The sequence below is a fragment of the Sturnira hondurensis genome, unplaced genomic scaffold (assembly GCF_014824575.4).
Source record: "Sturnira hondurensis isolate 20B ecotype Veracruz unplaced genomic scaffold, ASM1482457v3 Scaffold0010812, whole genome shotgun sequence".
Taxonomy (NCBI): Eukaryota; Metazoa; Chordata; class Mammalia; order Chiroptera; family Phyllostomidae; genus Sturnira; species Sturnira hondurensis.
Window position 1 is genome coordinate 1,836,888 of NW_028083443.1, and position 13,653 is coordinate 1,850,540.

General features: G+C 37.0%; 1 protein-coding gene across 3 annotated transcripts in view; it reads right to left on the minus strand.

Annotated features, from left to right (window-relative positions):
• MYCBP2 (MYC binding protein 2) overlaps window positions 1–13,653 on the minus strand; it is a 264,592-nt gene that overhangs the window by 40,346 nt on the left and 210,593 nt on the right. For all 3 annotated transcript variants that reach the window (XM_037059374.1, XM_037059371.1, XM_037059373.1), the window contains 7 exons: window positions 9,279–10,922; window positions 8,252–8,421; window positions 7,340–7,584; window positions 5,143–5,310; window positions 2,995–3,152; window positions 1,758–1,957; window positions 765–914 (listed from right to left, as the gene is read on the minus strand). In XM_037059374.1, the coding sequence (XP_036915269.1) occupies window positions 765–914; window positions 1,758–1,957; window positions 2,995–3,152; window positions 5,143–5,310; window positions 7,340–7,584; window positions 8,252–8,421; window positions 9,279–10,922 (2,735 nt within the window). The remainder of the gene's footprint in view (window positions 1–764; window positions 915–1,757; window positions 1,958–2,994; window positions 3,153–5,142; window positions 5,311–7,339; window positions 7,585–8,251; window positions 8,422–9,278; window positions 10,923–13,653) is intronic.

A 13,653-nucleotide genomic window follows, 5' to 3' on the forward strand; every position in this document is an offset into this window, starting at 1 on the left:
GCTTTTCTCTAGCATTGATGTTTCTCTCTCTCCCTTCCTCTCTCTCTAAAAGCCAATGAAAACATGTCCTCAGTTGAGGAAAAAACAATCTATACCAACTTTATTTTGGTTGGTATTTATCCATTATATGTTCTTACTGTCAACTTTTAATCTTCCCGGGTCATTGTTTTAGATGTAACAACACTTATAACAAGCATCTAAGCTCTTGATTTTTCCTATCCTGACAGTTTTTGTCTTTTAAATGTAGAATTTAGTCTTCTAATTAATTTCTAGATATAAAAATGAAGCCCACAGGTAAAAATGGGGCTGGAAGTTAGGTTTCCAGTGTTCTAGTTCAATACTTTTCCATTATGCAGACCGTGCCCAGTAAAATTTAAGTCCCTTCTAGCAAACATATTTGAATTTCATATCCCTACACAGTATCAATGCTGGCATTTTACAGCATTATTGCAAAGCAGACTGACCTTTTATGTAATAATGTCCTATTTATCTAATATGGTACTGTAATAGTGATCTTCCAGTTGATTGCTTAATGACAATGATGCTTACGCAAAAATCAGAATTGACTAACCGCATTATTGCTGGAGAGAAAACTTCACTATACTTCACTAAGTATAGTTAATATATTGCTTTTAGCACTGAAATTTTATTCTTGCCTTAGGTTATATAATGTGTACATGACCTCATGCAAATTATACTATCTGAAGCTGTTTCTACCCTTTTATAAAAACACGAACAATTAAAAGAACAAAACTCTCACTTACTTGTTCTGCATTTTCTTTGTTTGTTTTATTTTCCTCATCCTCTTCTTCTTCTGGTTCCACTGGAGCAGGAGTCAATGATGCCACAAAGTGCCACAGAATGTCATGGAGGGAAGTTGTCTGGATGACATTGCATAGAAGCCAGTTGAAAGCCTGAATATACAATGGTTAAATAAGTTCAGGACAAGAAAAAAAAACATATGAGTAGAAAGTTCAGGGCTTTTCTTATTCAGAAACAAAGTACTTCCAGACCAGGTGTTTCAAGGAAAGATACTAGGAAGTCTAATGTTCACTGAAAGCACATTGAACTTGAAATAGTCACTAATTTTGGTTCTCATTTTAAAAAACATAATAGTAGGGAAAATAAGACTTATAAAATGCAATACTAAAACTTTTCCAAAACACATTTTATTTCAAAAATTTGTCATATGTTAACTTACTTAAGCACATTTTCTCCAACTTGCATTTATATCAACATAGAATGTTCTTAAGCTCTACACAAGCTACCTTTTATTTACATGTATTTATATTGTTCCTATATTGTTCCCACCAATAAAGTGGCAGGTTAACACACCCATAATAAAGAGAAACATTTACTATATGTAAGTCTAATTGCTATACAGCAATTCTATCATTTTCAGATAACAGACTCAGATAAATTGTAATTGTTAAATTTATAACTCAAAAACCCTATGTACCCCACTGGCATGGTCACTCTAACTGAATGACACTGTAATGACAGAAATAATATAAGGATTTAAATAATAAAGCAATGTAGAAATAAATTTCTTTAGAGTGCTTAAATTTGGAACTCTAAATTCATTTCTATTCACAAAATTAAGAGTTTAATTTTGATGGGACACTTGATATTTTCAGCTGGCTAATGTCCTTTAAATTGTTAGAATTTCTGTTTGGTAGAAAGTGACAGTCATTCAACAGAATCAGCACATGACTTGTATGATCGATGAATCAATAACCCCACTGATGTACTCATACCTCCATGGCAAAAACCCGACAAGCAGATTTCCTTAAGGCCTGTTTCATCGCTATTTCCAGACCTTCCAGATCATGGTGCTGTATGACAAAGGCTAAAACTGGCCACTGGAAATTCCGTTCTCCTTTGGAAAGAGAGCTGTGGGCTGAGATTAGCCGGGAAAGCTCAGGAGATGGATGTCTCAAGAGAGAAGAACCAACTTCTATTAAAAAAAAGAGTATTAATTTTCATAGGCAGTACATAAAATTAATATATTTAAGATGACACTTAAAAACAATAGTATCTACCTTATTCACTTTAGAGCTTGTTAAAAACTTGACACATATTACAACAATTTCAATTTTTACTGAGACTTAAAAACATTAAATAGCTTACTTTGCTGAAGACATACAGCTATTAAATTACAGAGGTGGGTTTATCCGGGGCTAAACTTAAAAGTTCACACTTTCCAAAACACTAAACACTAAGTGATTTACTTTCTCCCTAAATGAAATCTGTATCTCTTCCCCGTCATTTTCTAAAGGACTGCTTTGTAACTATAGTGCCTCAATAAGAGCTCAAAATATTTGTTGTATGAACATACAAATCATTGAGAGATACTCAATAATATTTTTCTTCCAAATTTTCAGTAAGATACAAAATCATCTGCCTATAAATATTAGGCCATATCTTCATTTTACTAGTGATCTACCTGGTATATTATCAGCATATTATCTCTTCCTTGAGTTTCTTTCTAAATTTTACTTTTGGGACAGCATCAACCAGCCCCAATTTGGGGCTACTGCTACCAGCTGGTCCAGATTACCTACTCTTTTTACTGATTAAGAGCTACTCAAATCCCTAAATTCTATGATCTATTCAGAGTAGTAGTGGCTGTAAAAGTTCTAAGCTTCTACTGGGAGTGAGAAGATGGTTAATGAATGTGGAGGTCACTGGAATTGCTGGTTCACTGAACCTCGGCAAAAGGGAGAATGCCAGCAACATTTGGCTCAGACCCCGAACAAGTAGGACTTCAAATGACAATTTATTCCTGAATGGTCACTGGACGACCTCTGGCTGTCTCTTCAAACTGAGACGCAAAATTCAGACAGGCACCCTTTCAGCCACATTACATAGAAGGAACATCTAACTATGATTTAAAACGAATCCACTCCCTTTCCCTTCACAATTAGATATTTAAAGTATCTGCTAATAAAACCATTTGGATCATTCAGTCTTCCATTTTATCTTTATACTTACCAGTGTCCCCACTGTTAACTCTTCTTCTAGGGATGGCTTTAACTCGTGCAGGTAAAATGGAGTGCTGTTTATCATATTCAGAAGCAACAACTGAGTATGATCTTTGGAAGACAGTTCTCTTTGCAAGATCAGTATCAGTTATGGGACTAGTTTCTAAACTATAGATAAAACAAGATAACAGATCAAAACTTAGAACAAGTAAATGAGCGAAAATACCCTTAGTTTATAACACTATAGTCAAATATGTGAAGCTGTATTTCATGTGACAAAATAAATTCAAAGCCAACTTACAATTCTCTCTCTAAATCAACCTGATTTTTCCAAATACAGCAACTTTTAGACTGGTTTTAGAACTGTATCTGAAAACTTGGTTCTCTTAAATCTACTTTGTACTTTAAATGAAAGGCGAAAAGGCATAAATGTTCTACGCTCCTTTCAGAATCAAGACACTGTGGTGACAGTCATGTGTCATGACATGCAGGAAACAGGAAGGGATGGGCATAAAAGCACCGAAAAAAAAAGAAAACAGACATGTACATACAGACACTGAACAAAGTTGAAAGTGAAACGATTCAACTTTCTCTGCTACTTGAGTGTTCTGTTGGGTTTCTCCTTCTTGGGAGGTGCTGCCCAAAGGGCCTTTCTAGAGCATGGAACAGACGGATTTTCTGCAGCGTTGTATCACACACTCAGCGTAAGAACTGAGTGGCTTTTCATTCAGGTTTGAAGACACTAACAGTTTTTTTTATTTACTCCAGTAACATTAAAAAACACTTGGAAAGTTATTAAGATTACACAATTCCTTCATTGGGGTGTTTTATTAAAAAAAGAAGTGGAGCCCTGGCCACATGGCTCAGGTGGTTGGAGTGTCGTTCTTACGATGAGGTGGGGCCGGTTTCATCCCGGCCAGGGTGCCCGCCTGGGTTACAGGCTCAGCTCCCCGCTGGGCGCATTTGGGAAGTGAAGGATCAAAGTTTCTTTCTCACACTGATGTTTCTCTCTCCCCCCCATCTTCCTCTCTCTCTAAAAATCAATGGAAACATGTCCCCAGTTGGGGTACATACGGGAGGCAACCAATCAATGTTTCTCTCTATCTAAAAAGTCAATGGAAACACATTGTTGAATGAGGGTTTTTTTTAAAAAAAAGTAGCTTCCCTTCCTTTTTCTCCTAAAACAAATTCACAAACTTCGTGTATTTCTTTTGTCATCTCATTCAAAATTGTGACATTTTTGCTCAACTTGAGTTCTAGAGTTGTTTCTTTTCACTCATTTAAGCCACCTTTGAATCCTACGTCCCTCGGGAAAGCTTACGTACTTTCTAGTTAGCGGCTAACTCCCTGGCCGTTCTCTTAACTCCGCACCTCCCTAAGTGCATGTACATTCCTGGTTGAATGTGCAGACTGTGCATGTACGTAACTGACTGGGGTAAATGTGTCTGGATGTCAGTTTGGATTGTCTGGTTCCTGAATGACCGGCGTATAGGATGTTCATTTGATTTTTCCTACAAAATATTTCCTTTATCTATCTTCTCCCCATAATCATTGCCAACATAATCTAATCTGACATAGCTAAATGAAATCCCAGACTAAATTTACCAGCTTCTCAAATGACACCGTCAGACTGTCTTGGTGTTTCTATGGTGGCGTTCCTCTTCTACAAAGTCTCGGTGGTACCCACTTCCCTATACGTTATATTTACAGGCTTCAGTTCAGTTTCCCGGAAGCGCTTCCCTCCGATACTACTATACCTAACTGAGGGTGGGTGGGTAGGGAAGAATTGTAAACAATATTCCAAGAGGTTCAAGATTTACTTTCAGTGCTTCTTCTCTCATGAAACCTTCTCCAAGCAGTGCCTCAAAGTGACCTTTCTCTAGCTTGACTTACTACGGCACTAACTGATAGTACACAATGGGATGTTTTACTATTACTTCGTTAGTTGTTTTTGCCAGAAGGCCTGTTCCTGCTATCAAGGACCCCTGTACCTTACTCATGTTTGTAGGCTTTTTCTTACCTCACTAATAGCAGAGTTCACTCAACGTCCTTCCTGAAATGGAAGGATGTACAAAAGAAAATCTAAGAGGATTCTTTTCTAGCTATCTTTTTTCCACCAAACACTGGCTGTTCAACAGAGAAGAGAGAACTCAGATACCTTGGTGGCATAGACTTCATATTGCTCTCTGGCTCTTCAAACACGTTAGGACTTGCATCAGGAGTTACTGATATGTACGGGGCAGGAACGGATGTTGAACGTAGGTATCTCATTTCATCCTGGAATAGGTTTTCATCCTGATAGCCCACAAAATTTTCATGATGATGCCTGCATTAAAGCAAACCCATAAACTTGAAGTACGAGGGCAATACAGATACTTTGCATTTTTAAGCTGCTTTATAAAAGTAAAAGCAGCACATGTAAATATATGTAGGTAAAGTATTAAAATAACCATAGATATAAATAGAAGAATATAAGTCTCACAATTTTACACACACATATTCCAGGTACCACAAACATTTCAAATCCAAAATTGAATTCATTTTCTTTCCTTTTGAGAACTTTTCTCTCTTGTAATGATTTGGTGAATGATCCCCCAGTTACCCAGGGGCCTAGTTAAAATATCTCAGTGCTGTAGTGGGCTTCGTCCTGAGTCCTAGACTTCCTCTCCCAACCATTCTCTCTTCTCATTCCCTATCATCACTGCTTTGGTTTAGGTTCATGTTTCTTGCATGGACTATTTAAACATAGCAGTCACCTTTTTGGTAGAAGCGCATACAAGAGTTAAATTTGAGAAAAATTAGATATGTAAAATGTTCCATGGGCTGAAGGAGGGTCCATTCCCCAGAGAGTTAAATATATAAAATCCATAATTATGGTGCGCTGGCATTTTTACATGTTTTACAGTTTCATTCTGTCCTTTTCAAACTGGAACAAAGAGTTGATAACCTAACTAAGTGGTCTGACTGAAGCTACTGATCTGCTGCATTTGGGATACCTGATGATTTTCATCTTGGCCTCAAGTGTGTTTAGTCTCACACTCTGATTTGTGTTTCCCACTGATTTTACTGAAGTAGTAAGAACAAAGGTAAAGGAAAACACAGCACCAATGAAAAGACCCTGACCTAACTCTGCTGTGCAAACAGGAAGACAATGCCAAAATGGAACTGTCGGGAGGCAACTTATGTCAGCAGGGAATTTCTAGTGTTCATTGGTCACCTGACAAAAAATATCTGAACTCGGTATAGGCAAGAGCTGTTTTAGAGCGTCAGCATGTGAGGTATGACAGTACTGACTATACGACCGAGGTCCAATATAGCACACTACTAACAGGCTTCTCCCCGTCTTTAGCAATACCCTTCTATCCAGTTTCCACCTTAGTAGCTAAGTGAGCTTCTAACTGCAAGCCAGTTCGAGAATTTCCCTTTTTTGTAATTCTTCAGGCGTTTCCTCTGTGGGGTAAAATCCAGCCCTGGCATGGGCTATAGACAGGGGTCCCATGTAACCTGGTCTTGAGTAACCACTTCTGGTAGCATTTCACATATTTCTCCCAGGAACCAATGTTTTAATAAACTCGTGAGTTTTCAAATGCATGATGCTATTTCATCATTTGTGTTTTCACACACATGGTTTACTCTGTCAGGAACCACTTTTCTTCCTTTACCTGCTTGATTAATTCCTGTTTATTCTTTAAAACTCCAGCAAAGGGTCAGAGCCTCTGAGAAACCTTTCCTAATTTCCTCTGAAGATTCAGAAACTCTTCATCTTTTATGCTCTAAGGGCATCCTGTACATAACTGTGATTTTAATACTGATCACATAAGATTTTAAATATTCTATTTGCATGCCTGTGTTCCCACCAGACTATGAGCATATGGAAGTCATCCCTTTACTATATCCACCAGGGCATCTTCAAGATCTAGTACAAAACTGGTACTCAGTTGGCATTTGTTCAAATGCTATCAGAATGAATACCTTAAAAAATTAAAGTATTATTTAGGAAATAGTTTCTTTCTACTTTAGCATTTCCTGCTTTTAATAGAATGAAGTCAACCTATCAAAGAATGAAAGATAGCTGAAGTCTGACTTTCTAAGACATATTTTGTATGATTAATAATACAAATTGACATAGTATTTATAGTTTTTTTTAAAAAAAACCTAGTACCTTAAAATGTGTACCCTACCAGTCACATGTTGGTTAAGTCAACTCAGAAAATGAATTCCTGGAGTGCATTATCAATAGAGGAGGTCTCTTTACTGTACACAGTGTGGAATATAGTGTAGGTATTCAGAGCACAATATTAGTGAACCCAACTGTTAGTCCCAAGCGATTAACTAAAACAACCAAGTTGTATTACCTAGCTAAGGTCTGCAGGTAGAGACAAGGCATTTTAACAGGAAGGTCCTCAGAGATGCCCTCCTTCACAATGGGAAGCTGAGACTGGAACGGTTTTGCAGGATGGTAACACAGGATGCTCGGCTCCGCTGCACTGCTCAGGGACAGCAGGAAGAGTGCGTTTGCTTTGATCACCTGGTGGGCTTCCATAGTGGGCAAGGCACGAGGCGTCTTCACTTGCATTGGCTTTCTCCTAGATTGTTTGACCTGGCCAAGAAAAATTTGTAGAGATTTATTTTTCTATTTATACATATATCCTTAACCTAAGTATTTTGAGTCTCTGATAAAAATTATTAAACACTTGTAGAATCATTTTAAAATAACAATTATTACCCCAAACCACATTCATTTCATGCTTCTCCTGAAATGACTTAAACTATTTTACATTGAACATAAACTGTATTTCTTTTATGTCCTTGGGAAAATTTAAAAACCTAACAATTAAATCTAAATGAAATTAGGTTTTTAAAGAATAAATAGAACCTCTGGCTGGTGTAGCTCAGTGGATTGAGTGCGGGCCTGCAAATCAGAGGACTGTGGTTTGATTCCCAGCCAGGGCACACGTCTGGGTTGCAGGCCAGTACCCAGCAGGGGACGCACGAGAGGCAACCACACATTGATGTTTCTCTCCCTCTCTCCTTCCCTTCCCCTCTAAAGATAAATAAACAAAAAATCTTTAAAAAAAAGAATGTGTGTGTGTATATGTGTGTATTCAGCTAAAATTTTTAGTCACATGTAGCAAATATTATTCCTATCATAAAGTTGATCTTTAATATCAACTAAGTGGAGTTATCTCGTGTAATATAATCATAAAAACATTTTCATAAGGTTTATCCTTATCATTAACAGCACAGTCAAAGCAGTAAAAAAATACCTTTTCTCTTGCAGCAGCCTGTTTTTCACGGAGGTACTTTTCCCTACAGCGATCACATACCAGATACCAAGTGCTTCCTCCTATGCCACCATCACCACAGTTACCAGCCCATCCTCCACAAAAGTGCCCAATGCTGTTGTAACCTTGTCCACCAGCATAACGGCCACAGCCTTGAAACAAGAACAGAGTAAGGATCTTTAGTAGTCTGATCCTTGCCACTTACACATTAATGACTTACTTACCTTCTTAAGGAAGCAAAATACTGAAGCACCTTGCTTTTCCCCCCTGGGCTATTAACTATATCAGAAAGATAGCATGCTTGACCAAAAAATAATCAGTTAAAAAAGATACCTAAAACATGCTATACAGGCAGATGAAAAGAAATACACAATGTGGGTACATATAGATTTACTAAAGTATGCCAATAAAATTAAATAAAATAGGTTTAAAATATTCTGTAAAAATAATATATTTTAAGGAATCACACATTCTACAAAAGGTTTCAGGTATAACATGTAGAAAGAGAAGAAAAATTAACCAAATTCATGGGGTAAATTCTGAATACTAATTAATTGTTATAGGAATCCTTATATTTAAATAAAATACAATCTTCTGATGAAACAGTTTATATCGCTTCCACAGGAAAATGCCCCCTGCTCAGTATAATCTAATTGAATTTCCCATTCTGAACAGAAAAACACTAATATCAAAGGAGACTTAATACTGGGACTTTTCCTTAGTGCTCATGAGATACCCTAATAATATCCTTTGGGTAACACATAAAACATTTTAAAAATAAACAGTATTTCCGAATGTAATACACTAAAATAAAATAATACAAAACTGCCCTGCCCATTTCTCACAAAAAAAACCTATATTGATAATGCACTTTAATAATTTATAAGGTACTATAAATTCCATGCAATAGTTTCCCTGTAGTTGAATGCAACTTATAGACATCTCAAGTCAGAAGAACCTAGTTTATTTTTTTTACAAAAAGTTCTTATATACGTTTAACATCGTTTACCTGGGTGAGCCTGTCTCATGTGATACGTCACTGGGTATGGGTGTGACTCTCCGCACAGCTCACAGATGGTGTCTTTCTCTGGTCCTCCAACTGCCAGCTGGGCCATTTCACCAAATAAATTACCTCTGGGCCGAACTTCTGCCTTTTCTTTTTTCTTTTTCTCTTTTTTGGCCTTCTTGTTTTCTTTTTCACACTCTTTCTTTTTAAGGACTGCACAAGAACCGGGACTTGGAAAAATCATATTTTGGGAAGCTGCTTTGATAGTAGCCAAAGAGATGTCTTCCCAGAAAGCCACCAAATGTTGTAAAGTTAAGGGAAGAGGAGATTTAGACTTCATTGGGTGGTGCATGGACATCTCAAAAGTGGCTTCGGTTTTCCCATCCTCACATTTTTCATGCAGAGGTGGTTCCTTAAGCATAGACAGTACCTTATTTTTGTTGATACTACCCATTTTGGATATATCTGGCCCATGAGGTGCAATATTAAACATATTCAGTGCAGATGATATTTCCAACGAGTGTCTATTTTTTAATTTGGTTTCCTTTTCTTCTGTAGGTTGCTGACTACTTAAACTACTTCTTATAGGAGCATGTTCTTTGGAAAGTTCAGGATTAAATTTTAAGAAAGAAGAACAAGCCATGGCATCGTGCACTATGCCTTCATGCCACAGGAAGGAGGCAAAGACTGCTCTGGCGCACTCAGCCACAGAAGGAGACATGGCTTGTTTGGCGGGCTCTAAAGGTTTGGCTCCATCTCCTTTGAAGAGAAAGTTGGATTTTTCCTTTTTGGGCCTCGTGTGTCTATTAGCACATTTTCGACTTATTTTAGGGGATGCTCTCATGTCTTGTTCCTCTTTCAGTGGGGCTTTTCCTATGCTGAAATGAACCTTATTCGAACCTTCATCAACATTCTTAAATTCACTGCTTTCATCACAGGTGCCATCTGTTAGGCTGTTTGTTTTTAAGGTACTTGAAGTGCAGACTTCCACCACCTCACTGTGAAGGTTTTCTTGTACCACGTGGGGAGAAGGAGCTCTACTTTCAGATCCGGGGGAATCTTTTGAATCCTTTGGTACTGGTTTTGGTTTTGGTGATGTTGATCGTCCCCTTAATGGTTCTGTAAGGGGCATTTTCTTCTTACGGAGGGTATCTGGATCAAGTGTGTAAGAGTCTGATTTGGAACGTTCCCGAGGAGGATCGAGTTTTGTCTTAACAGGAGCTGTGCTTTTTTGAGGTAGGTTTTTATCATGTGGCGAGGAGGAGCGGGGAGAACTAGCACCAGATGGGCTAGACCTATTGGCGGGGAGAGTCTTTGGCTTAGGAGACGATGACCGAGAACCTGGTCCCGGGGATTCAGCTCTGAAACTAGAAGACATCCTCCCATCAGATTTCATTGTCTGCAAGGTGTTATGGTTGGGGGACAATGACCTACTATGAGAATCTGACCTCAACTTTGCAGCATCAGATTTCAACATGAGGGATTCACTAGCTGATAAACCTTCTGTACCCCTTGGTTTCTTTTGGTCAGCAGTAGTCCGGCTCATACGTCCATCAGGTTTAATTGATCTGCTGTGTTTGGAGGACAGTTCTGATTTTCCTGATGTACAGACTGGTCTAGAAGATGTTGAGATAGTTCCTCGGTCACCTGTTGTGGTCCATTTCATAGTAAAATTTGTTAATAAAATTATAACTTACTGATAATTTAGCTACTAAACACTGATTTTAAAAATCACAGCTAAAAGATTTATATTGCTCATCACACACAAAAATACTTGAAAAATAAAGGAAAATATTTTTCATAAAATTTCTATGACACCACTATACAACCATTTCCACCAAAAACAATTTTCATGGATGTAAAACAGACTTAACAAATAGTACCTATGCGCCAGTATAAATTATCCATCATATCTGAACCTCAACCTTATTACAATAATTAGTGAGAATTTAAATTCAGTGAGGGACTAGAAAGAAAAAATAATAATTTTTTGGAAAAGAAATATTAAGAAAATATGTGTGTTTTTTAAGTATGATGTAGTTGAGCAAAATTCTGATAGAGTGATATCTCACAACTTTATTACGAATGTTAATGGTACAGGTCTTGTGGAATTAGGAAACTGAATTTATAAATACATTGATCATTTTCAAGTCTACAAACAGATACAATTAGGTTAATAAAGAGTTGCTTAGGAGACACACTATTTTAATGTTTGGGTTACAATAATTCGTAATCAACATATGAATGCCCAAAGGTATTATTTAATTACATGTAATTCAGGCAGTCTATTGTTTATAAACAGACTGTATTCTAAAAGCTTATCTAGTTCACAAAGCTGAGCTGGTTAGAACTTTGAGCTCATGTCACCTTGGGATAAAAGAGCATCCTAAGAATTAGTAGCCCATGTCTGAATTGTGTGGGACCTTGATATATGGAGTCAGGAAAATAACAGATAAAAATAATTTACACCTTTCCCAGTACAAACACTAGAATTTCTACGGGGACACCACTGTTTTTGGTATCCGACTCCACTATTTCCTGCTTTCCTGTGAGGCGTTAGAACCAGGCGGTCTTTGTTACTGTTAAGTGGTACAACCTACAACACTACCTCTCCTCCCTAAAATAAAAGACTCTCAGTCTTAGTTGTTAGAAGGAAAGCAATCTGATTAAAGTGACACATGTGGTGTGAAAAACTGATAACCCACACACCTTGCAAGAAGTGTTTATGTTTTTAAAATGGTTCTAAGTAAATTCAGATAAATCTGTTAACTGGTTACAATGCAGGTATTTTTTTTAAGGGGGAGAAGGAATGTGAACACCTTGAATAGCACAGGGAAATGTTTTTGGCTTGTCTGCTTGCATGTGTTTGTGCCTGTGCGTACAAGTGCACCTGTGTGTTTGTAGTCACACTCTAGCTTCACACAGGTGAAGGCAGTATTGCCATAGAATCTTCCCTACTGATGGAAGGTTCACAAGAACTGGTATAATAACGGGCTATTACTTTTCACTGAGGTAATGTCAAAAATGAGTTCTGGAAAATAGTAAGTGCTAAATAAATATTTGTTGAATGAGCAAATGAATTCCTATTTTCTTAATGTTTCTTCTTGTGCCAGTCTGAAATCTTCAGCTTCTCCAAAAATTCACTTTTTACAATATGGCTCCCAAGGCCTCAGGGCAGAGGTGACAGAAACCACTGCTGGGTAAGGGTCAGATGCTTGTCAGTTAAGTAATTCTGAAGTAATGAAGTATGGCTTAACAGCCTACCGAGAGCATATTTTATCTGCAGTGTGCCAGTGTTTAGACTAACTACTCATTCTTTCCATAAATAAAAGTAACTACTGAATATAATGCTCTTCAGTTTTTTGCAATTCTTTGTTGTTATAAATTTCATTTATCATATATGTACTCTTTTTATAAAACCAATATAAGGGACTGCGCTCAATTCAGAGGAAAAGTGGTGAAACAAACCACAATGTAAAAAAAATCCAGATAATTATGCTGATTCAGCATAGATAAAAAGATGTTACAATCTTGATACATAAGTGCTTTCAAATTGTATAAAAGTAGGTTAAGAAATTGGTGCCTATCTTATCGATCTAGTAATAGAAGGACAGAACAATTTTATAAACAAATATACTGAATTAGTAGAATTAAATATTAGCCTAAGTCCCTGCCACTAATATTGAGTGTGTAATATTACAGAGTACTAATTTTTTGTTGTTAATCTGATAGCTGGCAATGTCTTCATCATCACATTTATTTTGGAAGCTGAACCATATATAATGGTGAATCGAGACAAATAAGTAGTTAATCTTTTATATCTGACACACCTCTCTCTAAAAGATCAATTTGTGAATTGAAAGAGGTTTCCTTTATAAATTAATGGTGCTCAATTCCTTATACAGAAAGTCTCTCCTCTGTGATTGTTTGAACGACGGAGTCTTTCAAGTATCAGGAGCACCATTTGTTGTGTGCTAGCAAAAATGTTACACAGAAAGGGTTAGAGAGTCCAGGCATCTGTGCACCTTATTTTTATGTTTCTAGTAGTGGCAACTATTCTCTTTCGCTCTGCAGGTGGTGACAGCTGGAGTCTGAGTGTGTGAAGGTGGTGACCTGTTGTCAGTCCAGGCACATAAATGTGAAATTATTTCTTCCTAAGATTTATTTGAAAAATTATCATTAAACTTTTGAAAAATTTACTTTTCCAAAATTCATTTCATATCTCTTTTTTAAAAGAAAATGTCTAGTTTGTTAATGTGTGAGAAAGCTATATGCTAAATGATGTTATCTTCTTCATTTGGGTTTTTATAGTTTTGAGGCATGTAGTAAATATTACTAATAAGTGTCATGTTATGGCTGCTTGAAACACCAATAAACA